At 38.2% G+C, this 26,888-nt stretch overlaps 1 protein-coding gene across 12 annotated transcripts in view; it reads left to right on the forward strand.

Moving 5' to 3' along the window:
• MEF2A (myocyte enhancer factor 2A) overlaps positions 1 to 26,888 on the forward strand; it is an 83,863-nt gene that overhangs the window by 47,317 nt on the left and 9,658 nt on the right. For 3 of the 12 annotated variants that reach the window (XM_065076677.1, XM_065076679.1, XM_065076678.1), the window contains exons 4-9: positions 8,750 to 8,881; positions 8,947 to 9,084; positions 11,994 to 12,213; positions 12,443 to 12,502; positions 22,302 to 22,492; positions 24,002 to 24,025. In XM_065076677.1, coding sequence (XP_064932749.1) covers positions 8,750 to 8,881; positions 8,947 to 9,084; positions 11,994 to 12,213; positions 12,443 to 12,502; positions 22,302 to 22,492; positions 24,002 to 24,025 — 765 coding nt within the window. The remainder of the gene's footprint in view (positions 1 to 8,749; positions 8,882 to 8,946; positions 9,085 to 11,993; positions 12,214 to 12,442; positions 12,503 to 22,301; positions 22,493 to 24,001; positions 24,026 to 26,888) is intronic. The other 9 variants (XM_065076683.1, XM_065076684.1, XM_005514074.3 and 6 more) reach the window with 5 other exon arrangements.

Here is a 26,888-nt window from a genome sequence, read left to right on the forward strand (position 1 = left end):
GTTCTGGAGACACTGTGTTAAGTGGGATTGAAAATCTTCTTCCAAGAAAATCTGTAAGAGCTCACTGCTTGGTAATGCTGGAGTTCATGCACACAGTTACACAGATACATAATTATTTACTTGCATTAACAAGTTCTTCAGCTGTGCTGGTCTCATTTTGTCTGCAGCCCTTGCTTTGCTGCGGCATTTGGTGCATTTTGAAGTTCTGTATTGACAGTTAGAGTATATTTTTGCGAGGACCGTGGCATCTGTTAATCGAGAGTGAGTGACTTTACACAAGCTGTGCATCGAAAGAGTAGACCCCAAAACGATGCATCTCCTGGAGCTACAGTAAGATAAATAAGTGTTCTTTCCAATGATACTCTTTTTTTGTTGGTAAATATTCCACAGTAATATTATGAACTGGGATAATGCCTGCATGTGTGTGTGTGCACAACCACCACACCTGTTAAAAGCGCACACATGTGCCCATACATACTTTTAGCTATTTGGCTATAGAGTTGGACACCTTTTTAGGTGAAACAAAATGGCATTTCCATACCAACATTAAAGGTAATTGAAGGTTGTTTTGATAGATATTAATGTACCCAGTTCCCATAATCTTACGTGTGAATTATATTTTAATAATCACATAAATCCTTAGAATCCAATAAAATTTTTATTTGGGAATAGTTGCTATTTGTGTTATAATTACAGTTTTGATAATACTAAGTTATCTGGAGAACGTGGACTTTGAAATAGTTTGTTATCCTTTTCCATTTTCAAGATCTAAGGAGAAATTCAGGTCAACGTAGTCAGGTAGACCAAAAGAAACCCATTCTTTTTACATCATTGAATTGTAATCAGAGTTGAGAAAATTTTTCTTGGTGAGCCATGAGTAGGAGACAATATTTTCACTGAAGAACTTCCAAAAGATTTTGAAGGATATTATGCAGATGAGTTGCTACACTTGGAAACTTTTCATGTTCCATATGGCTTATCTGCAATATACTGTTGCTCAGAGGAGGCATCCAGTCTGTTACTGCTGCTGCTGATTTATATTTTAACCATTAAAAGTAAGTGAAGAGGTATGTACCGAAGGATGTATGTGTACCTGTATATAATATGTTGTCACTTGAGTAAGGATCTAAAAAAGCATTTATGTACTGTAAGGTATCTCTAACGTAGAACTGTGTTTTACTTGGTTTTTACATTAATTCTCTTTGCTGCAGACTGCAATCTCTGAAAGGGACTACAAAAGAGATTTAATTTACATGCTAAGGAATAGTTTCTGCTTCCTGAAGATGAAAATAGATCTACTTTGTCTTTTGTTTTTAATAAAAAGATTGAATAAGATCAACTTAAACTGCCAATTTAATGCTCTTTAATGGAAGAATCTGGTAGATTGTACTTTTTGTGAAACAGGGGAAATGGAAACCTGGTCAGTGGTATAATATAAAATTTAATAAATAGTAAGCTATATAGAAAGTGAAACAGAGACAAATGCATCAAATCTCAGACTTCGAGAGCCTGTCACTGTGGAAAGAGTATTGTCAGTGCTAATGGATTACTAGTCGTTTTACATCTCAAGAAGTTCATTTAGGAACGAGCAATCCAGCTTGTTTGTAGGTCAGTAACTGCATTATAGAGTCCACAGTTTACAGATGGTGTTTCTCAAGAATCACAAATATAAGTCTGGAACTTCCCTTCCTATATCTTATAGTCCAGTGGATTGTGTGATATTCTAGGGATGAAAAGAAGACTAGATTTTATAGCCCGTAAAATTGTTATTCATTAGTAATAGCTTATTATGTATTTAAAATCATGTTTCACAGCAAAGATGCTTCAAGCTAGAGTTGAACTTTATACCATATCACGTCTAAAAACCTTTTGTATGTGTTATTTTATATAAATGAGAGTTTGGATCCTGAGTGCCATCTTTATCATATCTTGGAGGAATTTGACAGCTAGCTTTCGTGTTTGGCAAGCTCGGGATACATGTTAAAATTTGCCAGATACTGGAAGTGCTCCAACATTTGAAACAAGACTGTGTCTTTTCTTAGAGTGGTATGTAACAGGGACACTGATAAAATTTCAAATCCTGAACATTTTTCATCGGTAAACGATGAATACCTTTGTCTAAATCTGAACATAGCAGAGCATTCCCTAAAGGGCTCTTCCTTGTATTTTATGACCTGTTGCTAGGCAGGCTTGTAATTTTTGTTTGTAAAACCCTAGAATAAGTAATCCTAAGCCTCCGTTCTTTCCTAACATACTGTGGTATTTGGCCAAGAAATATAATCATGGTAACATGTTAAAGTACTGTATTCAGAATTTTTGGTGTCTAGATATTTTTGCATGATATAAATTATTTACATTTGAACTACCACTACTAATTGAGCACAAGTATGGAAAATATTATTTAAGTAAGCTACAAGTAGAGTATGTAGAGATTTTCAGACTTTACTTAGGCTCCCCAGCCAAAATAAGGTATACTACAAGAAAGATTGGTGAGCCCTTGTTCTTTAAGAAGTTAAGCTCTCCAAGTTGCTTAGCTTGTGGAAATGTTGGTCGTAATCTAATTTGACCTCCTGTGCGTTTCACTGAAGTTTTGAAAGCTGGTCACCTCTCTGCTTTACTGTGCTGTTGTGGGATGTATGTCTTTGTGGCTATAATTAGAATGTGAAATTCTAACTGATAGCATAGCAAAAAGTAATTTAAAATCTGGGAGGGGTACTAAAAGGAATTGTATTAGGGCTAAACTCAAGTAGCCTCCTAACTCAAAGGAATGGAAAACAGCTTCCTAATGAAATTTGCAGATGCTTCAATGATTGAAGTTGAGAATATTAATAGAGCCTGAGGAAAATTTACAAACTTGTAAATGTTACGTAAAATAATCTAGTATATCTACCTATGAAAAATTGAAGCCTACAGAAATAATGTTGATGAGCTTCAAACACAGAACACTGTTGCTGAGTTGAATGATACGGTTTTCTCTGGCTGTTCACTTTTGATGCATATGCTGCATTTAGGATTCACTCCTGCTTGTATTTTGGACAGTGGTAAAATTTGTATACGCAATGCTACTGTTTGAAAGCTAGAAATACTTTTCAGTCGCTAAGAATACTCCTCGGATACTTTAATATGTTGTGTACATAATAAAGGAGACATAATTATGTGTAGAGGATGATACACCATAGTATTGTTCAGGGTGATGAAAGTGAAATATTTTGTGTTATAAAATAAGAAAAATCCAGCCTGGTCTTAGGCTCACCTTCTTGATAGTATGTAACAGGAAGCAAAAAATAAAGCAGTTGTCATCTTTCCAGCGTTACTTTTTGCTATATGTAAAGTCTGCAGTGATACATATGGTTCTTGCCCTCTCAAGTCTCTGTGTTGTGGGGAGCTAAACTTCGTTAAAGGAATGTGCCCTATTTTTTTCACTGTTTCACGTAAGAATGAAAACTGGGTGGGAGTCTGGTGCTGTGATTACTGTATTTGTCGCTTGTTTTGTGAATATCTCAGGAAGGAGGTGAGGCTTTTTGAGTAGGATGTGATTGTCTGTGGTGGCTGAGGCAATGGTTTGCTGCTGCCAGAACGGACAGGCCGTTCCTTCTGCCTGTTTTGTATCGTGTGCTCAGCCCATACATTGCAAAACCAGCTTATTTCTGTTACAACTGAAAACCAACCCAGCAAAAACAAGTTAAATGAAGAATAATAATGGAGAATTCTCTGTAATTTCAGATAAGAAAAAAATGACTTACTGCAGGCTTGAACAAACATCAAAGTTGGAGTAAGGGTGGTCTCTAGGATCCTGCACTTTCGGTGTCAGTTATTACTCTCAACTTGTCAAACAGCATCCGCAGAGATTTCAGCAGTTCCCTTAAAGCTTGGGAAAATAACCTTAAAGCATCGATCTCTATAATCGTCTGCAGAGATGGAATGTGAGACTGATCCTGGAGGCTACGTGATGGCTAAATAGCTCTTGGCTATCCTTGGATCTCTCATTTGGGAATTATTTTTCTTTGATCCTGATGATTTATAGGAGAGGCACTATTGCAACCTAGGGTAATGGTAACAGCTTTTGCATTTTATTGGTGTGACTGCAGCTTCGCAGTCTTTTGCCTCAATGATCTCACTGTATTCCCATCGCAGATGACAGAGCGATGCTGAGTCCCGTCCTTCCTGCACAGAGCTGTGTGAGCTCTTGGCAACTGCATCTGTGGATGAGGATTCTTTGGAATTTGGTGCAAGTGGTAGTGGTGTCCTCTCCCTATCCACTACACTTAAACTTTTTTAAACTGTTATTTTTTTTTAAGTATTTACTGCAAATCTGTGCTGCTTCACAGCTTTTCTGTGCTCTGACTGCAACAGCAGAAACAACTAGCCACTGGTTTTAAGTGAAAAGTTTGCCTTTTCCAAGGGAAATCACATTTTATTTCAATCTTAGTCAAAATTTGGAAGTGTTTTTTGTGATAATTTGGGGTGAAACAACAACAAAATTGCTGTTTGACCAGCTCCAGTAGTAAGTGCAAAAATAGAGCTGTTAACATGATACGTGGTAGCATTGATAGCAACAACCATTTCCTTTTTGTGTAATATTACAAGAAACCCAACACTGAAAATGTTTTGAATGAACTGACACTTTTTACACTTTTTGCATATGAGGTCATCCTACTTTTGTACTTTAAGGCAGAAAAATATTATTTCCTGGGGTGACAATGAACATAATCAAGTTCTCTGCAGTTTTGCCAGAGTTGGTAAGGAGCACAGATCACTAATATCAGACATCTTGGCTTTTTAACCACACTCCCTAAATCAGAGCACAGAACACGCTGGTTGTGCTCTTATAACCATTAGCAACTCGTCCTTTCGAAGTCGGGTAGTAAAACCCGGGATCTTTCATGGGAAAGGAGGGCAGTCGGGGGCTTGTCATGTAACTTCATCTGTGGTAGCAATATGTGTTTATTAGAGCGGTTTCTGGTTTCCAGAGCTGCTGCTGACCAGGATATTGAGCCAGTGTAAGTCTGTGTGAGAATATCATCATTGCTTCGTTGTGGATCATACAATAAATAACTTTATTGTATTTTTGTGCTCTTTGGTATCTGTATTATCAGTGTTAGTAAAACTTACATTGAATTGCACAGAGAAGCAGATTATTTTGTTGTTGTTTTGCAAGAAGCCCTTCTTCTGTAGATGCTTTTTGCCAAGGCATGATTCTTTTCTTACATTAGCAAAATCCAGTGCAATTTAAAAGTACCTTGCATATGTGTGGGGAAGTTCAGGAAAATATTTGGGCTCTTCTACCATGTGCTTGAATGTAATGTTTAAACCCATCGTGGCTACTCCAACTGTTCTCATACAATGTTTTCTCACCTCTGTCATTCAGAAATTTAAAATCAGTATTAAACTAATAGTTATAATGTTTGCATATTTCAGTTTTACACAGCAAAAAAAAAGCGTGTAAAAGTTTTGGGTCATTCTGCAATATCAGGACGACCACAGCTGTATGGAACACTCGTACGCTTACTTCATGTGTCACACAGCTATATTGTTGTGTTTGCTTGATTGTTTTAAAAAACGATTTCATACCTGCCTTGTTTCCTCATAAACACTTTGCATTATTTTCTGACAAAATCAGTACTTTCATCAGTTAGTTAATCCAGTTAACTGAAGGCACAACACGGTGCATTGACAAACATATTGGAACAATTTCCAGTAACTTTAGCTGAGTCTTAAAGGAAGTGGAAGATAATGCAGATTAACTCAAAAGGCTACACAGTGTCCCTTAGGTGATATAGAAAATAAGACTTAACACCAGAAGATAATTGCAATGAGCATCCAACAGCAAAACTTTAAGACTAGTGTTCTTTTCCCCCACTTGTTATAATAAGAGAACTTATGTTCTGTACTTATTAGCCTCAACTGCAAACCCTCTGATTTTTATTCTAAGCAAGCTTGCGTACCACAGCTGAGAAATAAAATTCATTTTACACGAATATTCTCTGGTCTCACTAATTGGTGTTCCCCCCCATCTTCAGAGTTAATAAAATTTCAGTCTCCAGGATAATATTTTGGAAACAGCTCAGGGAGGGCAAGTTATTTGCATTAATCAGAGAAATAACACATTTTAGCTGTAGAGAGCCTCGACTCTCGGGGGTGGAGTCAGCGCTCGTTGCTGGGGTTTGGCTTCCCTGTGTCCCCGCAGCCCCATTCCCGGTTGCCGTGCCTTTCTTTCCGTGTTTTCCGTGGAGCGAGGGCCCGTTGCGGTGTTGGCTCCGCGGGCCGGGAGCAGCGGGGCCGGGCTGTGTCGCGTGGGCCGCGCCTGCCCGTGTGAACAGATGCCAGCATTCCGCTCGGCGCTGCGAGCCGCCGAGCACCAGCGCTGGACTGTTCTGTTACTGGGCAATGATAAAGCTGGCAGGCTTTTTATGGTTAGGTCCTCAAAGTGGCAGTTCGTGCTTTAGTGATAAGGAGACAGAGCTTTGGATATCAGACCCAGACTTATTATCTGTAACAGTGAACTGTGGCTTAAATCCTTCCACAATGACAGGAACCCTGTCTGGCGTGAAGGTTTCCAGAATCTTGAAACAGGAGATACTGAGGCATTTTCCTTCCTCATGAGTCAAAACAGAGTTAACCCCTTTCTTATCAAAAATAAAAATAACCAGTCGCCGAGAGGAAGGATGCATTTTTATATTCAACTAAATCTCTTCCTTTATATGAGAACTTACTTTGAGTATAATTTTCAGGCAGATCCGGGAGGATGAATTGGCAGCATTACATTTAAAAGCTTTCACTTGATTGTTTTAGAATATGGAAAGGAGCACTAATGAAACTCTCATGCTGTAACACTTAAAATCACTCTACTGTGCTTATCAAATGAGGTGGAATAGACATTATGCATATTTCTTGTGAGATCTTTACAGTATCTAAATACAGCTTCTAATCCCGTCTCGGGCACTGCATATGCACGTTGCTGCTAAGCGCCATGTAAAGACATATTTGGATTCTATTTACAGAATTTGGTGGGTTGCAGGGGTTAAGTGTAATCCAGATTATACAGTGTTAACATTTTTCCTCCTGATATCCAAGTGTAGGAGACTGGCGGGCTGACTTGTTAGGAAGGGCTGGGAGAGGGATAACAGGCTCCGACCTTGAGAGGCCGAACGGCCCTTGTATGGCCAAGTCCATATACGTGTCCAGCTGATTGGTTAGAGGAGCAGGATCGGTGCCGTGACAGGTGCCGGAGGAACCTACACCTGTTTTTCCCATATGCTGATTTAGTGATTACATTTTTGTGGGAGTTCCAGAGACTGTGGGGGATACGCGGAGCAAGCCAAGAAACTTGAGAAGGAATTATAGCTTATGGTGACCTGTGATATTCAAGAATTTCAGACGGCGTAATTGAATTTTCAAGTACCACTTTAAAATCGAAGTAGAATTAGGCAGTATTTTGCATATGGTGAATAATGAGCAAGTCTTGTGTATTTTTTTATTGTACTAAAGATCGGTAGATAGCACTTTGAGCAAAAATGCTAATAAATACTATGGTCTAAAATAAAATTATTGTGTCTTTTTTTAATCAGAAATTCAGTGTGTTATGGAAACATAGCTTCTCTAGGAAAACAAATGCAGTCTCTTTATGGTGCTGAGAGTGTCAGCTTGCAGATTTCTGATATTTATGTTTTTTAGTGTAAAATCCATAGAATATACTTTCTCACAAAAAGAAAACACACAACCTACCTCATGCCTGTATAGTCCTGCTGCTGCTTTATGTACAGTGAATGTGTACCTGGTTAAAAATTGGTATTGCTTTCCTTTTGAAACTTTTAAAAAGCATGAAAGATTTTTTCCATAGGCAGTATTTTAAATCTTGTTTTCTTACGAATGAGAACTTGCAAAGAAAGATTGTGTGACAGGGTGAAAAAGAAAACCAACAAGGGATACAAGTCTATCGTAAAATTTAATCAGGAGACCTGTAGTTTCACATCCTTTCTTTCAGTGGCTCCTTTGTGATGCTTAGATTGTAGATGAGCTTGTTTTTTTTCCAAGGGGTGTTGATGTGAGTTCTCCATCAGAAAACAGGAAGTAGCCCAATCAAGCAGTTGCATCAAGTTAGTCTAAAGGAGTCTGAAAAAAATCATATTTAGGAAACTAAGTCATTTTAGAGAGGGATTATGTCGTTTTTTTTAATACTTTTTTGCGGTTCTTGTTATCATGCAGGTTGACAGATGTGCAGGAATATTCTGCCTTTATAAATGACTGAGACCAAGTGTTACATATATTAATGTACTGCAGTTGTTGAATTTGATGGAAAATTTCAGCCACTGTGTTTCTCAGAGTTTAACTGTCTGCTCTTTAAAATGTGAATATTAAAATTAGAATGCTAAAATAAATTTATTAAAGATCCAGTATACTGGCTTTTAATGATCAGTGATGACATTAACTCCTTTGCCATGGGCTTGAATGTTCCTTGTATGTCAGGCAACATCAAGCAGTATCTAAAAAGGGTTTTGCATGGAACGCTGGTGAGATGAAGCGGTTGTAGGTTAAAGTTACCCAGGAGATGGCACCTGGGAGAGTCGGTGCCTCTGAATGAACCTTTTCTTTGTGTGCTATGCCACTGTTTTGAAATAGTCTATTGAACAGTGAGTTTTGTCTGTGAAAGTTTCATGTAGTTTCAGTGGCTCTGAATGATTCAGTAGTGTACAAAAACTTTTTGGCAAGTTAGTATGATTTGTATGTGAATTTTCCAATTGTATTTCAGACCTTAAGAAAGAAAGGCCTTAATGGTTGTGAGAGCCCTGATGCTGACGATTACTTTGAGCACAGTCCACTATCGGAGGACAGATTCAGCAAACTAAATGAAGATAGTGATTTTATTTTCAAGCGAGGCCCTGTAAGTACTTTTATTTTATCTCTACTTTTTATTTGTTGATCCTTTTTATTAACTTCATTATTTAGGCTCTGAACAAGAAGGAACACAGAGGGTGCGACAGCCCGGACCCTGACACTTCATATGTGCTCACGCCACATACAGAAGAAAAATATAAAAAAATTAATGAAGAGTTTGATAATATGATGCGGAATCATAAAATCGCAGTGAGTACTAAAGTATGGTTTGTGCTTCTATTACATGCATGAGAATTTTCATGGCGTTTGCTTACCACAGAAAACCACTGCAAAGACAAGAGGACATAATGGTTTGAGAAGGGAATATGTGTTTTTGAGGAAAAATGAGATGCTGATACTTGATCTTTTTAAAATAAAAGTTATCTTAAAGAATAAGAAGATGTATTTCTAGCGTCTCTTTTGCACTCATAGTTTTTCATACCTTGTGAACACGGGTAACATTTCTAAATTTCAGGAGCCTTGCTGCATTGCCTAATCCTACCTAAAATATTTTTATAAAAATAGATTTTGTTGTGGGATGTAAGATAGTTAATTTACATCTTGTAGCTCTTTATCTGTCTGTTGATCAAGATTTTACAATGTGTTACAAGCAGGCAAATATAATTGGATTAATTTCGTTATCAAATCAGTGGAATCTGTTTTGCTCAAGACTGGAAGTAGGAAGGTATTTAGATGTTTAAAGCTAAAGACTGGTGCACAATGGGAGCCTGAAAAGATTGGTGTCTTACTGCTGTTCAAATTCTAACAGGTACTTCCTTAGACACTAAAAGATCTTTGAAATTTTTCTCCCGGGTGCCAAACCCCTTTGCAGCCATAAGTCACTTGCCTTCAGAACTAAAAAAGTTTGGGGCTAACAGCAGCCTAAACTTTACATGTTTTTCATGACGGTGTACACGATGAAATTCAATTCTCATCTACAAAACCCAATTAGTGTTGATACTACAGGGAGAAGTATTTTCTAAGAAAACTCATACAGGGCTCTGCCACAGCCTTTGAATTTTTTAACATTGCAAATCTTGTAGCAATTAAAGTAAATGGACTAGCTAAGTTAATTGGCACAGACCCTGGGGCAGTTGAGCAGTGTCCCCAGATGACTGGCTGATACTAGAAATTATTTCATTGTTCAGAGCAATAAGGCCGGATCTGGGGACCTGACTGCAAAACTGACAGTCATGACACTGGCATCGCTTTTAGCAAGTTCTCTATACTTGAATGAAGTCAGTATCTTTTGTTCTTGCTTTGTTTTGAAGCTTTTGTGAACGCTTGTGTGTTGAGACACCTTCAGGCCTCACCTCGCAGGGTGTTACACCTGAATTGCTCTCCCTTGATTCTCTGTGGTCTTCAAGAACAGCCTAAATTGTCTGTGTAGACATCTGAACGTGGAAAAGGCAACATTTATTTTTTAGCTCTATAGTTCTGGATTTATAGCTTAAATTGGACCGGTTACGGTTCTGTTTCCAGTACTTGTGAGTCTGTGTCAGAAGTTTCTCTGGTCAGGGATGAGGCAAAGCACGAAGAATTCACTCAGAACCACATGAGTGCCGTAGATGGGCAGAGGCAGCCATTGCTGTAAGGTGTGAGGGGAAGCTGTCATTTATTAGTTCTATGTTGAGAAACCTACAGAAAAAATGTTCCATCTGTTAGCTTCTAGCATTGTTTAAAGCATACGTTCAGGTATTTCAAGTTTAGTTTGAGTTACTTGACAGCATGCTGTTTAAAAACGGGGGTTTTTTTGTAGATATTGAAGAGTTTCTTGAAGCAGTTTCTTGTGAAAACATCAGTACAGCTTGTCATTAGTTAGATACTGTGAATGATTTGCTAGCATTACGTCGCTGCGCTTCAATACTTTTTCCTTCCATCTATGCCAAAAATTGATAATTATTCTTAGAATGCCTCAGCAGGGACACTGTCATTGGCTCTCACTAGTAGAGGTATTATTTCTTATAGAAAATGTATTCTTCTTTTTTCATTAGTATAGTTATTGTTATATTTATAACATTGGCAAAACTTTTGTACGGAAGTATCATTCTAAGCGAATTTTAAGCTGCATATGACAAAAGTGCATATTTTAAAGTATACTTGCTAGGTCATGAATGTTTGTCATCTGCATTTGACCTCTAAACCAAAGCTATTATCTCTCTGTTCTGTCAATAAATACTACCCAGCTTTTACCCTTAAATTGTACTTGTCATGGGTTTGTTTCCAGTAATTATGAGAGTTGTGAAAGAAAATAGTCCCTTTTGTTTCAGAAGCTCGTCACTGTCAAAGGAAAGGAATGAGACAAAGGCCAAAGAAGTTAGTCAGAACCAAATGAGTACCATAGATGGGCAGGCATCTAAGCTTTTGATTCAAATACTTGTTGAATAACAAACGTATATACTTCAGAAAAGTAGCTGCCTTTTATGTAATGCTGTAAAAATTAGAATTTTAAAGAATGAGACTAGGAAAAAAAGAAACACGGAGTGTTATTCAAGCATGGTTTTGTGGAACACTGCTCAGAATAATGACAATTGAAATGTTTAAATTCAAATTGCTGAACTTACTGACTTTCTAAAGATTTGTTTACTTGTAGTCTGAAAAAGTTTGAGAGATTAGTAGCAATATTTTGACAAGGTTATTAGTAGAAAATGTTATTACTAACTTTTTCTTTTTTTGTGTAATAACTGACTATATAATGTGCATGTTTATGCTTACATTTTGAAGGTGCAACAGTTCATTGATTTGTAGACGTGTTCAGCTTGTTGCTTTGTAATAATCCAAATTAACTAGTAAATCTTGTATTTCTGAGCTTGCATATTCATATGAAGATCTTGAATTTTTTGTATTTGAGCTTTTGGTGTTTTAGACATTTATGAGTAATTCATTTGGAACTGTATTTACATGATGTATAAGTTTAACACCATATGCTACGACAAATGGATGTTTTAAGATTGTATGCTTAATAGAGTTTAAAAACTAACATAATTAACTTTTTTTTAAAAAAACTTGAATAATTCTTGGCAAACTTTAATGTGTATTTTTATAATGTGCTCTTCCTGCAAGCATAGTTAACGCTAATGTTGTTATCTTGTGTGTGTCCCTCGTCTTCTTTCCTCCAGCCTGGCTTGCCTGCTCAGAACTTCTCCATGTCGGTTACGGTTCCAGTGTCCAACCCCAACACTTTAACCTACAGTAACCCGGGGAGTTCCCTTGTGTCCCCATCCCTGGCAGCCAGTTCATCGCTAACGGACACGACCATGCTCTCCCCACCGCAGACCACCCTGCATCGCAACGTGTCCCCGGGGGCCCCGCAGAGACCGCCCAGTACTGGCAATGCAGGTGCGATTTCAGTACCATTGTGCTTTCCTTTTATACCCTCTTTTAATTTTGTTTTTTAATTTAAAAAACTCACAAACAATAAAAAAACAAGTAACAAGTCCTCAATGGTATTGATGCATTTTCCTTTATTTTATTTTTTTTTTTTAAATGCTCTAAGTTTTGAAGTACAAAATGATACAACACTGTAATGAGAGCAAGTCAGTTTAATGCTCTGGTTTATTTTTATTAGGTGGAATGCTGGGAACAACTGACCTCACAGTGCCAAATGGAGCTGGTACCAGTCCAGTTGGTAAGCGTGGTATCATGTCTTTGTTGAAAAATAGTATTGTGGTTTTAATTTCACAGTTATTCAGAAGCAGTTTTTTATTTTGACCTCATTTGAACAAGTGGCTGTGGAAGAAGAAAGGGTCACCGTTTTCTTAGTTGCCTTGAAACTGTCAAGTCTTGTAAATTCTTATCAGGCATTTAACTTTTTACTGCCTTGCACTTTCCACTTCAGTAATATTTGCATTTTTTATGTTAGTGGTTTTCAGTAGCAGCATGCTGCTCTTGCTTTTGTGGTTTTTTTCTACCGGTATAATTATAGCACTCTGAAGAGATTTTATGTTCGCTAAACTCCTTTGTATGAAATTTACTGCGGTTTCTAAACTATTACAGCAAAGACAAATCATCTGTGTTCTCAACTTTGGTTTTCGCAATACCTGGATGTTTGATACTGGTTGTGGTGCCAATCAAAATGAAGAAAATACAGACTGTATTGTTTGTATTGCCATGTGTATCTTGCTAATTGTTTTCTAGCAGTTGTACAAAGCAAGCGATAAATCTTGGAAGCTGATAGCTAGATTCTGTCCTAATTTTGGAAGATGATCAGAATTTCTTTCAAAAACAAATCAGAGATTTTGGCAAAAATCAAATTCACAGTGTTTTTTGGTCTCCAGTAAAAAGAGATGATAGCACTTTTTCATTTAAATAATATTTTGTCTCCTCTAAACAACATTTAGTACTCTGATGGAGGTCAGGCAGCCATTGAAATTTATCACGCCGCAGAAAGACAAAATAAATGACAGTTCACCCACTTCCTTCATGTTCCTCCCATGCCTGGAGATGGCTTGGTGACCGAAGGTCAATTTTGGAAATACAATAACACCCCTTGGTATGTGTTCATAGCAGGGACTCAGAGAAACAACTGTTGACCTCTCAGTATTTGCCCACTGGCTACTTAGTGTGGCAAGTGGGGAAAAGTTTCTGAAGATATAAAGTCAGGCAATTGAATTTATAAATACAAAATGCTGCAACTACAAGGCTGAAAGCACAGGATTGACTTTCCACTCTTTATACGTTCTTTGGCTATGTGCAGCAAAGATATGAAATATTAAAGTGTGGTTTCCATCAGGTAAGCAAGATTTTAAATAGAGAAAACGTCCTCAGTTGAAAAAAGATGGCTATTTTTAGAAACCGTGGAGGTCAGATGTTGATTTCCATAGTATTTCTGAAGTCAGACTAAATAAGTTTATTATCAGGCCATGTCAGGCCTCTTCCAAAATCAGGCTTTGGTAACAGCAGCCTCAGATTTAAGACTCCTCCTTTCAATAAGCAAATAAAACAGTTGTTTGCAGCACTTGCTATAGAATATTAAACTGTAGAAATACCCAGTTACAGCAGCTTGGTGAACATATTTAATGCAGTAAAATGTTTTCCTTCTTGCATTTATTAATAGTTTATGTGAAAAGTCAAAACGCATCACTTATCTCTTACTTTCCAGAACATCGCACCCAAAATGTTATACATATACCCACTCATTTCTAGAAGGGTCTTGCATACAAGTAAGAGTTGTGGCTGTACGAGAACAGCAGAACATCTCCCTCTAGCAAAACTCACATAGCTAGTAAACACCAGAATGCTGAACCAGAGAGTAGACTGTCGGAGCTCCACTTTCTGCTGGGATATGACATGGCTTTTTTTTTGAAGTGCTGTCAGATGCACAGTAGTAACGGTCTCAAATGCAACCAAAAGCAAGAAACCATGTTGAGATGCAGTAAATCCGCTGGCTTGTCAATTTCAGCTTTATAGCTGCAGTCAAAGTGTGTGCATCAAGTTAATTATGTCTGCAGACAACAATGATTTTCATTTCTTGCTACATTTGTTGTAGAATTCACTTTAAAAAATACGTTTTCTTTTAGCTTTCAATATGTTCTTTTAAACTTCTCAGGAAAGGGCAATTCTATAGACATAGTTGTGAAAGGTCATGTGCCAAATTTGGAGCTCGCAATTTACAGGAGAGATGTCAAAGATAAAAAACTGGAGTCCTGGCATAGCCATATTCCCAGATACTCTCTTCTATACAAAGGAAAAACCCAAGTCTCACTCAACATGATGAAGTTTTGAGCATTTGAGATTTTGTTCTCAATTCATTGAAAGATACAGATATGCTTTTATCTCTGAGTAAAAGGCAGGTAAATTTTATCTTTTTTTGTTGAGACCCAGTTCAAACAAAGATGTTGCATAAAGTGGCTCATATTTGGTTCACTTGAGTCTTTTTCTCAAGTCCTGTGTAACTTGATTGGAATAGATACAATTTGCTGTAGCAGTCAATCTGCCAACTTAACAGGTTTTCTTTGGAAAATATCTTTGAGTAAAAATATCTGTGTTGTAGCAAAGATTGCTAAGTGGATTTTATGTCTAGAACAGAAAATTTTGTGATAATTGTATAATACCGAGAGCTTACTTCAGGCAGCTGTCATTACTCTAAAAAAGCATATTTATTTTGTAATAATGAATTCTGGAAGTTCTTCCCAGTCTGAGGTGATTTTGAAGGCGTTGTTGGAAGTGGTGGCTCTTTCAGATCTCAAAAGGACACAATATTATGTCTGTACATTTCTTCATCAGTAAAATAGCCCTTCTGGTCAGTAATGCAGATCATGGACCCAGTTAATATTCTGGGAAATTATCTTTCCTCTTACAGTTTGATCATCAGGAGAATGGATAAGAAAGATGTAGTCTTCTTGAGTACTGAATTTCTCCTCTTTCTTCAAGAGCTGTATCTTCTCTAGTGTCCTCACTAAGCTTCAGGTCCTGAGAATGTGAAGTAACTCTAGGAATATTGAATTTCTTTGGAACAGAGCTGAAGGATACACCAGCTTTGAAAAACTGTGTCTTGTGAGCTCTTCAGTCTCTGTTAAGAGCCAGTCTAGATCTTGTGTGATCTTTTATCCTGGCCTCAGGATGGATTATGCAGAGGTGCAGTTGACAGCTTGCACGTACCTGTGAGCTGCTTGAACGTTGCCAGAGAGGGATCAAGACAGAGGACTGTCAAAGGCCACACCTGTGAATGGTTCCCTTTGTCTCGAGGGCTTGGCTGGTTGGGAGAGCTCTTTCTGCCTGTCTGAGGATAAAAGAACCTTTCAGCTTGGTCTTTCACAAGTCTGAGTCAAGTGACTAATAAGCTGCAATTCTTCAGAGTACACCAGAAGGTTTCAATAAGAAAACAGCTTTCTGTGTATACCTTTGTATTCATGTTGGTTTGTTTATTAAATGAGAGACACTCCAACAAGAAGTATCCAACTAAATCCAGAAAAAAACATAGCTCTTGCAGAAATTTTGCTGAAACTGAATTGATGCTATCAGCTTTTTCCTTAAGAAAACAGACTTACTTCTCCTTCCACCCCTACTCTCAAACTCACCAGCCTGTATCATCTGCATCAGCTAAAAAGCTTGGCACTTCTAGACGACCACCATAGGAAAGCAGCTGTAAACCTTGAGCATATTCCTCCTTAAGGTTCTGTGTTACTGCTGGTATTTCTGATCTGCTATACTAGCTTTTCGGTGCGACAGGTAGTATCTGTCACAGACAGTCTGCCACTGGACAGAGCTCCTCACTTCCTAGCTGGTATTGAAGGGGCTTTGACTTAAGAATGTGTGTTCAATTGATGCTAAGTGCAGTGGACAAAGGCCTTGCTCTGTAGTGTCAATATTGTTGGCATAATGCCTTGCTCTGATCTTACAGATTGCATAGATCAATACAACAGTGGTGCTTCACCCTTCTCCACAGGAGAAGTTGAAGGATCCATGAAGAACACTGAGAGCAGCCTGTTTATTCTTACAGCTTCCCAGTTCTCCTCAAGGAAAAAGCAGCACTGGAACTGGCCTGCACTCCAGCAGTTTCACAGGGTGCAAGCTGAACCCCTTTGCTAGATGTTTTCAGCACTCAACAAAGTTTGATCCATCCATCAATCATCCTCTGATTATATGAGCTCACAAGAAATGACTGGCTGAAATCAGCATGAAAAATATGCTGATAAAAGGAAGGATTTGAGGTGGTTTTTTTTTTTAATTGTAGCAAGATCTCCTTGGAAACCACCTATTCACGTTTGGTCTGTTCAGTCCCTGAAATACCCTTAGATTTTACTTGAAATTTCATATGTTAACTGTGTTCATTATCTTACCAAAATTTCTGATTTACTAAGAGCTACAAGACAATTCTGGTTAGAATTTGCCACATGTATAACAAATCATTAATCTCCTAGCTGGATTAAAGCATTGCAGTGTATCTGTTTGTGTGAAGTCTCGCCATATATGATGTCACCTTGCCCAGGCTACCACAACACACATCCCCAGATGTTCTAAACATATCACTTTGTGGTTGGTTCTTTACCTTTCTTTACATTGGCTTTGTACACATACATAGAAATGAACAAGTTCAGAAAGTGGAACTTGGATTTCATTAGCTGTAAGCTGTTTAGTTGACAAAAGACTTAAAAGGCATTCAATTGCCACTGCTAGTGTTTAGCACAAGGTTGAATAATGTTTAGATACAAAACCACTATGCCTTTGCTTTAGGTGTGCAGCTGCATTCTGAATAATAGCTCCTGTCTTGAAGAAGGCCCATTTAAATTCTAAATATCCTTGAAAATGGTCTCTCCTTTATGTAGCTTTAGGGGAAAAAAAAAATCCCAGCAACCTGGGGAACGAGGGTTTTTTTTAGTTTTGTGACATGAGTAAGCGTTCCCTTGACACTTAGTCATGTGTATTTCTCTTTGCTGTGTTTTAATATCTAAAGTACTGCTGTAGAAGTATAAATCTTACATGTTAGACAGTTTTCAAAATCTTACATTACTCTCGGAGGAATACTTTAATTCTAATCGTAATATTACCTGAAGTATTGATTTGTAAAGATCAGTGGAAATATATTTATTTCAGCTTCCTCGAGATTCTATAGTAAAATCTTTCCAAAACCAGCAGAGAATTCAGGCTTTTTGAAATAATGGTAGAATCAACAGTGATTTCTGTGCAAAGCTGAAAATGGTGTGAACTGCATATGCTGGTGGTTTTTCGTTTCCCTAATTTGCACTAAAAGCTGTCGTACTCAGAAAAAAAAGGATCGAACAGCTAATGCACATAAAAACGTTATTGTTTTATTTACTTGCAATATGTTTGGTTCCCCCCACCAAAGTCCTCTATGTAAATGTTTTTCTTAAGTAGATTTTTGTCTGTTCTTCTAGATGCATAGTGAATCAGTGGCTTATTGCAAACAAAGTTTTCACTTTATTTCTAATTATGTGACATTTATTGGGTTGTATGATGTCATTGAACGCATAAATATTTATTTACTATTGTTCTTGGTTTTGCTTAATCTTATATTGCTTAGCTGCATGCCTGCAATTATTTTCCAAAACTGCGCATAACTGCTCAGTTTTTCCAAAGGTGAACCGCAAAAAAAGATTAATGGCATCAATGACTGTAATTTATTCCTTGAGTAGTAATAAGTACATAGAGTACTTTCCAGCCACATGTGCTCATTGTTTCAGCTGATGTGATTTATATAGTGAAATATGGGTCTGGCTCATGTAATTGATAGTTACGTCCTGGGCTGCAGGACAATAAATGAGATTAAGCTGTACTACGTTTCTTAAGGCAGGATATACTGTTGTTGAAATGGGTGTGTTTTAATATTTAGCTTCAGAAAAGAAGTTATTTCCAAAGTAAACATTTTCTGACTAAAGAAGTAGGCTAATGTACATTGGCAGAGTTTGTTATCATAAAATCTAATTAAATTATGATTCATATAATTGAGAGCTTATCATCTTTGCATTGGTGTCTGTTTTCCAAAGGAGTGTTTTGAAAATGCTATCATAGTCTGTTTTAAAGAATTAGAGTTAAATAAAACTCTTCCAATGGAAGTAAAAACAGTAGACTTACTTTACACTTGGGCAGGATTTTGTATTCTGTTCCCATTTTTCAGTTTGATAGTGGTTTTAAGCATAAAATAATTGTCTTTGGGAAAGATCTGTAGTGGGTGGGGTAGATACAATTTCTGTCTTACCCAAAATAGTTGTTGTGGTTTAACCCAAGACAACAACTAAGCACCACGCAGCCACTCACTCACTCCTCTCCCACAGTGGCATGTGGGACAGAATCTAAAGGGTAAAAGTGAGAAAACTCAGGGGTTGAGATAAAGATGGCTTAATACGTAAAGCAAAAGCTGCGCATGCAAGCAAAGCAACAAGAGGAATTCATTCACCGCTCCCATGGCAGGCAGGTGTTCGGCCGTCAGCAAAGCCAGACTCCTGCATGTGTAACACTTACTTGGAAGGAAAATGCCATCTGAATGTCTCCCCAGCTCCTCCTTCTTCCCCCAGCTTTCTATGCTGAGCAGACCCCATGTGGCGGGAATGTCCCTTGGGTGAGCTGGATCAGCTGTCCTGGCTCTGTTCCCTCCCAGCTCCTGTCCCCCAGCCCAGGCTCTGGGTGCTGTGAGGAGCAGAAAAGCCCCTGACTCTGTGTACACCCTGCTCAGCAGTAACTGAAACATCCCTCTGGTATCAGCATTATTCCCATCAACACAAGACACAGCACTATACCAGCCACTGGGAAGAAAATTAACTCTATCCCAGCCAAAACCAAGACAACAGTAAGCGGAATTAATGGGGTTATTAAGGCCTCTGTTTGGCAAAGTGCCATACAGTTGCATCATCCTGTCATCATCATCTTTCTGTGGCTTCTGACCTTAGTCTAAGAAATACCATGCTTTTAGTTATCCTTTCACTCTTTAACTTGTAATTTGATTTTCCTATTAGACTCTTAACAGGAAAAAAGGCTGTTTCATATTAAAAATGAATATTCTACAGTCTTATTGCAGCCCCGGCGTACGATCCTTCAAATAATCAATACGTATGCTTCAGTGTTTGTTAAATGTTCAGTGCTTGCTATTTGTAGCAAAGGGCTGCTATTTGATTTATAGCCGTAGTATTACACACTTACAGCACTTTTGTTTCTCACATCCTTACTACATTTTTTCGAAACGCTCATTTTAAGAAGTGCTCAGCCTTTTGTCAGGAGAAATGCTTTGGCTCTGCCCTGCTGCTGCATGATACTGCACAGGGAATGCAATGGCGAGGACTTTGTTGTTTTTGACAGCACCACAAAAAGCATGAAATGTTTCGGAAGGATTGGCAGAGCCTTGTAATGAGGGCTGCAGGAAATGACTGTATAGGGTGTGGAAGAAAGACACTGTCCAGATTTAACACACGAGCTACCGAAATACTTGAAAACAGAGGACAGGAAATGGTACCATAGGATAGACTGAAATGCTGTACAGAGCTTCATTGTTTATACAAAGTGTTATTATTCTGAAGTTTAAATTCAACTCAGAACACCACAGCTTTGGCTTATGAAAGGTAACACTGACAGCCCAGTGAGTAATAAAATGTTATTTATTATTGGAGCCCAGACTTCACTTTTTTATGACAGCAAGTTATTTAAATGTTCTGGCATTTTTGCTGAAAATGGAAGAACCTGTAACAATTTTTTAGATATAGTTTAGTGAAAATTATGTTATTTTCTAACAGTTTTTCCTTCCTTGCATCTGTTTCCCAATCCACTTATTTTTACTTTGTCTATTGTACAAGATTTTTCTTGTGATCTGATGCTGTGTAGGCTGTCTATAACTAATGCTTACACTCATTTATAATGGATAGGTATTGATGTATAACTGTTTTTAACAAAACTAGGATTCTGTGGAAACTCTCTCACTGTTCTGGAACCTCGGGGTGGCACAGAACTTAACTTCTTTTTTTTTTGTTTGGTTGTTTTTTTCTGTGGCTGCAGCTGATTTTCTCCTGCCAGTCAGGAGCATATTTATCTCCAGTATGTATGCTCAGCTCCAGCCCAACTTTTCAACCGCTTTAACTAAATTTTACCACGAACCTAGAAGCATCCCAATAAATTCTGCTGTTTTCTGCTGAGGAATGTAGATGCTTTAATCATGAAATGAGTTTTTGCTGTGGTTTTTAATACAGGAGGAAGAATGCTGACATAAAAAGCTTTTTATTCTTGCTGCTGTGTTCCTTCTTCCCCCATAACTTCTGAGTTAAATGGTAGAATGCTCATAGAACATATTCCCATACCTCCCATATAGATGCTTCAGGAAAATACTAAATTATAATAACTCCTCCTTGCTCTGTTAACCTTGAAAACCTCAAGGGACATATCAGATCATCCATGTATGTATGGTCAGGCTTTTGGCACATCAGGAAATCCACAAAGAAAGTAAATCCAGAATTTGAAATCCTGGCTTGAAAGCTGTGAATTTGCTGCTCGCCCGTCTGTCAACAAGGATACAAAGGTTGCAAATTCCAATAAGTTCTAACTATTTACAATTTTTTTAATCTTTAAAAAATAATTGGCAATAACTTTGTTGCCAGAAGAGCTTTATAAAACTCAGTAGAGTATCTTCAGATCAGCACAAGAGCTTTGTTGTTAACACGTGGTGAATTCACACCTACATTCCCAACGTACAGGGGTAACGTACCTTAGCAGTACCAGTCACCTTCATCAGGTGTCGTGCTGCTCCTGGGACACGTTATTGTTCTTCATTCCTGCTGGACTTTTAAAGGCATGAACAATTTAGCTAAAGAAGGTAGAATGTGACACTGACAACTTTCTTATTTTAATTGCTTTTAGATTAATATGTACTTAATGTAATAAAATTGGATTGGGCATAGGGGCCTATTCAAATTAGAACAATAATACGAAATTCATGCCGGTGCGGCGCTATGGGCTATTAGAACAGAAGACTGAACCTGAATTGTGACTATAAAGGCCACTTTCAGAACTGGAATGTTAGTATAAACATAATCTTACTATGAATTGTATTTATTTATTCACACAGATACACAAGTTCTGTAGTGTGAACCATAGGGTTTCCTCTTGAAAAATTCCCCTCGCTTAACAACCTTTTACAATTTTTTTTCATTTGCAGCTGAATGAGGGGTGTGTGTGTGTGTTTTGGAAACTGTTGCTATAAATATGATAAAATGATTGGAATGTGGCTTTAATTTTTTTCTTATAAATATAGTTTGGTGAACATGATTGATGGTTTTGTCAGTAGAAGCCAGGGCCTATAGGCTTTGCCTTGTCTAATTCTACTTAGAATGAGTATCAGGAGTAGGGTAGAGAAAGACCTGTGTGAAATAAACCAATGGGCATAAACGATGTGTAGAACTGTGTTTAAAGCTTGGAATGAATTTGAAGGGAAAGGATTTGTTCCCCTCGTTGTTGCTGAATGTAATCATTGGACAGTATGTATGTTTTGAGACTGAAATTAATTTTGTTTGAGAATAGATACTGGAGTCCTGCAGATCTTGAAGATACTTGAAGAATACATTTTAGAAATTGGCACTTTTAAGAGCTGATTTTTATTCTCAGACGCAACAATTCAGCGTAGTTTGTGTCCCGGGGGGTGGGGATGAACTGGGCTTGTACAAAAGCACACGCTTTTGTGCAAGCTCAGCCTGGAGGAACTTCAAAGGGCAAAAACCACAACAGATGTTATTAGAAATAGTTCTTTGACAACACGCTCTTCTCAGCATTTAAGCTGCCACAGTGTGCCCTTGAGGTGATATTACCTTTGCATATTGATCGTCTCGTGAAAGTGGCTTTCGTTTGTTCGATTATTCAATGCTGCGCCTCTGTGAGAAGTTTGTTACTGGAAGTTTTACAAAATAAACATTTGGTAATTTATACATGTGCACCAAATTTTCGCATTGCTGCCTCTCTTCAGCCTTACAGTACCTTTGTTTTTCCTCTTTCAGGAAATGGGTTTGTTAATTCTCGAGCTTCACCAAGTCTACTCGGAACTACTGGTGGTGGGAACGGCTTGGGCAAAGTCATGCCTACAAAGTCTCCACCTCCACCTGGAGGAGGCAATCTTGGAATGAACAATCGCAAACCCGACCTCCGTGTTGTCATCCCACCCTCCAGCAAGGGTATGATGCCACCATTGGTAAGTTAAAACGTTTGTTCCGGGACTGGCTTTGTAAAAATGTTTTGTCCGCATGCACAGGGAGAAACTATCTCATGTGCTTACCATAGGTTACAGTGATAGAAAGGTGTTTGTTTTCTGAAATTTCATTGATGGAAATCTAAGTTATAAGTTATTACATTTGGAGAAATTAAATTCGTAAGGATTTTTTTTTTAAAGGGTAAAATAGCAGCCTGACCTAGATGAGGTTAGAGCGAAATCCTAGAGACACAGATTAGGATTTTGTTGTTTTGACTTGACATCTCACAGACTTGGTACCGAGAACTTTGTTGGTTTGGAGGATGTGGGTTTTAAAAAGGATAATGCATTACTCTGTGGAGGAATGGCTCATCTTATTGATGTGAACTGTATTAACGTGCCCTAAAGCACATTTTGTACCTGTTTTTCCTGGGTCGTAATGGTTGTGGGATGTAAAATGTAGCTTGTGGTAACGATGGTCTGAGAGAAACACTTGTTTGATGTGGTGTGCTGGAATGCAACCTCCAGTGTCCTATGGTGGACGTCATGTCTTTGATGAGGACATGAGAGAGCAATGAGGATCAGGCTCAGTCCCTATTTGTGTACGTTTCAATAGTATATGTGGTTTGGCATGTTGGCAGCAATGTTTGTTCAGCCTACATTTGGAATCGCACACAAGTTTCATGTCAGGTGTGAGGCAACCACAGCATTGAGACCAGAACAGGTCTTTCAGGAAGAGTTACTCTATTTTTCCTTTAATTTGGTGGACCGGATCCTTTGGTCCCAGTCTTTCACTGCCATGTAGAAATCTTAAACATCCATGTGTACATTTTCTGTTTCCTGTGTATGGAACAATGAACCATAACCAAGAGGAGCAGGATATAAGCAATACAAATATATGTATTTTTTTAAAGATACCACAAGTGCTTACGTTTGTTACTGCCATTCATTATGAATAATATAGAATGAACTCAAGTAACAAAAGCTATACTTATTCTCAGAGTAATGATTCTTGGAGTTTTAGGTTTTTCTAGGAATGCTGAAGTGTAGAAGACATAATACCCTGGCTGATTCTTAAAGTGAAAATTACACTTTAAAATCAATTAGAAATCGATACAAGAAGTGGGTCTTGTTAATGTGGTTGTCCCGATGTGGGTAGCGCACAGTACGTGTGTACTGCTGAGCTGTTGAAAACAACACAATATGCAGTGTAGGTTTTGTTGGTCTTTCTGAGGAAGCCAGAAGGAGATTCCAGAGTGGAGATTCTGGGATGGTACAATGGCTGTATGTGAAAAACATTTTACTACTGACCTGGATGCTTATTGGATTGGTCCAGCCAGAAACATAAATATTATACATCCTATTAGTACTATTTAGAGAATCAGGTGGCAAATTCACATTATTAATTAAAATAAATAGAAATCCTGAAGCACAAACATGACTTTTTATTTCATTTTTGAAAGCAATGCTATTTTTAGTAACTGTGTTATCCCTCTTGTTTGCTGGGTACAGTCGGAGGAGGATGAATTGGAGTTGGTGAGTTTGGGCTGCTGTTTGAGAGAGCAAGATGCTGAAAATGTCTTTTACTACAGATTTTTAACTGTAGTTTCATTACATATCTTAAATAATTCCAGTGTTCCCTTGGTAGCAGACAAAAATACATTTGTTTTATCAAACTTTAAAACCCGACCAATTCAAGTTGAAAACACATCCAAAGTCCAGTGCTTTCCATTTGTAAACTTGTATTATTTTTCCTGAAAATATTATTGTTTTTCTTGGAGGGAACATTGGAAAAGAGCCTTACAGAGTAACTGTCCATGTGTATAGGATACTTACTGTCTCACATAAATAACCACTTAACATCCCCTAAATTACTGGAATATTTTTAGAAAGTGGCTTCACTTCTGAAGTTCTTCAGATTGTAACACAAGCCCTGTATTACTTCTCTTATTTTCAAGGAGATTACATCATTGCTGGTGAGGTCACCCTTGTGGAGTTTAGAATTATTTCATCCTGCGTGAGATTATCAAACCACAGGGGTGTTCCCTGTTTACCAAAAGGAATAGAGAATTACAAATGAATAATTTTACCTTTTTTCCAGTGGAAAGATATTCTGCTTTTGAAAGGAAACTCTTGGCACTTGTATTTTTCTCTATTTTTTTTTCCAAAACGTTTTAACATTTGGCATTCTGTCTGGAAAATAACGTAAGGCTAAAATCATTTGTAGCTTATTTTTAGAGCAATTTGCAAATTGTTTAGCTGCTGTAGCATAAACCATGCAGAAGATGCTGCATCAGAGTAAAATTGTGAAGATACACAAAGAAGTCCGCATATTACACACCTTTGGTTTTGAACATGGACCTGTTGCTAATGAGGCTCTAATTGCATGAAAGCATGGAGAATGTAGTGATTTAGATGTATTTCTTGATGAATGCATGCTGTTGGTTGATTTTTTAAATTTCTTTTTTTTAGCTTAACCATGGTTTACAAAAGTAAGGGGAAATTATTTTTGACAGTATTCAGGTTTTTAAGGTTTATGATTACAAACAGCTGTCACGCACGTTCCTCTGAGCTTTATAAAGGAGCGTCTGGTTTCTAGTGCAAGGAATAGGGCTTTAGTTCAACGTAAAAACACTTAATCCAAGTAGCATTGCAATTGGGATGATACAGAAGCGCTTCAGTTGAGGTTATTCCTACCTGTTAATAATCGCTGTGCCCTTTGCAGCGGGAAATCGCGACTGGCGGGTGGGGGTTCGGGTGCGGCGTGGAGCCGGGGCCCTCTAGCGGCACCAGCCGTGTGCCAGGGCAGGAGCTCACACCGGGAAGGTGCGGCTGTGCCTTCCTCTGGCCTGGTAAAGAAATAGGAAGATGCACCCGCAGCCTTCCGTCTCCTGTAACGCCAATTTCTGATGCGGTTCCAAATCACGACTGCGAGGATGCAGCGTGGTTGGAACCGAGCACAGAGTATGAAACACTGATAGGAACAGTAGCGTAGCGTGAAATAAAGATATTGAATTCTTCCTGTTACTGCTGGCATTTGCACCCAGGTAAAAAAAAAAATAATTTAAAAATTCCTGAAAATTATCAGGAATCTTTGGCTGCATCTCTGAGTGCAATAAATATTAGACACATCTAAATATTTCTTACTGTCTTTGTGTGGCCGAGTGTTCAGGAATTATATTCAGAAATAACTTACCTTAGAAAGCCACCTGTATTAGCCACTCCAATAATAAGAAGAAACCAATCCTATGGGGAAATCCTTTGGTCTGGATTGTTTCCCAGTGTGCTCCTCTAACTTTTCCATTATCCAGTAATCCCAACTTTATAGGCCGCCATCCAACAAAGCTTTGGAAAAAGGTCAATTCCTGACAGACACAAAAATCTGCTCTAATAACATGTCTTTATGCCAGATAAACTTGCTCTAGCGGAGATTTTCAGAAGTACGTAAGTGATTTAAAGGGATAAATTACACAGAAAATCAGCGGGGACTTTCCCTGCGACTGAGGGCTTGGAAACGTGGGAGCTCTGAAGCAGCGGGTGCATCGGCTGAGCAAATGCCAGAGAGCCTCCAAATTCTAAGCAGGCTCGAAGGTGGGTTTTCACAGGGCCAGACAAAGCGGACATCAGGAGCTGGGAGCCAGCGGAAGACTGGAGCTAACTTTAATGGGGTAGCTGTGGTACGTTATTTTCTTTAACTTGCGAAGATGTAAGCAAGGATTGATAGCCCTCAATCCATCTTCACAAATTTCAGCTTAAAATGGAACAGAGCCATGTTTCTGTACCTGCTCACACTGTTATTATAAAGGGAATCACGTGTTTTTAATACTGCTCGCTCTCTCGGGATCAGAGCGGAAGGAAAAAAAATACTGAAATACTTGTGTACCTGCCCAAAGTAAAGAAAAAGTAGTAGTAGCTTCAGTCTTTTAAAGCTGGGAGATGGAACTCTGCCAAAGAGATGAAAACCTGCTACTTTTCGTGGCGAATATTTTTTCAGGCAAAGGGAGAGGCTTGCTTTAAAGCATATTTTCAGCAGTTCCAAATCTAGCTCCTTAGCTGGGAACAGTTCTCTAAGAATGTAGAAATACAGGGTGTAGAGACTTGTAGTATTTCTAAGACTTCTATAGGTAAAGCTAAGTGTCTGTTGTTTTAAAAATAAGAAATGTGGCATTTCCTGTTCTTGACAGTATCTGGCATGGCTGGATAGTGCTGAAATACGTATTTTGAAGAAAGATTTCAAGTTGCCTCCCTGAAGAGCACTATGTTCTGGGACAGCAGCTGTGCTGTCTGGTGGTACTGGCCACGGTGGTTAACACAAGCTCTTATAAACAGCAAATTTGATTCAAGAGCTTAATTTGAGTGATACGTTTCCTACAGATGTTCATGCCGGTGTATGGGAAAG

Source organism: Columba livia, chromosome 11, assembly GCF_036013475.1.
Source record: "Columba livia isolate bColLiv1 breed racing homer chromosome 11, bColLiv1.pat.W.v2, whole genome shotgun sequence".
In the NCBI taxonomy this organism is placed as follows: domain Eukaryota; kingdom Metazoa; phylum Chordata; class Aves; order Columbiformes; family Columbidae; genus Columba; species Columba livia.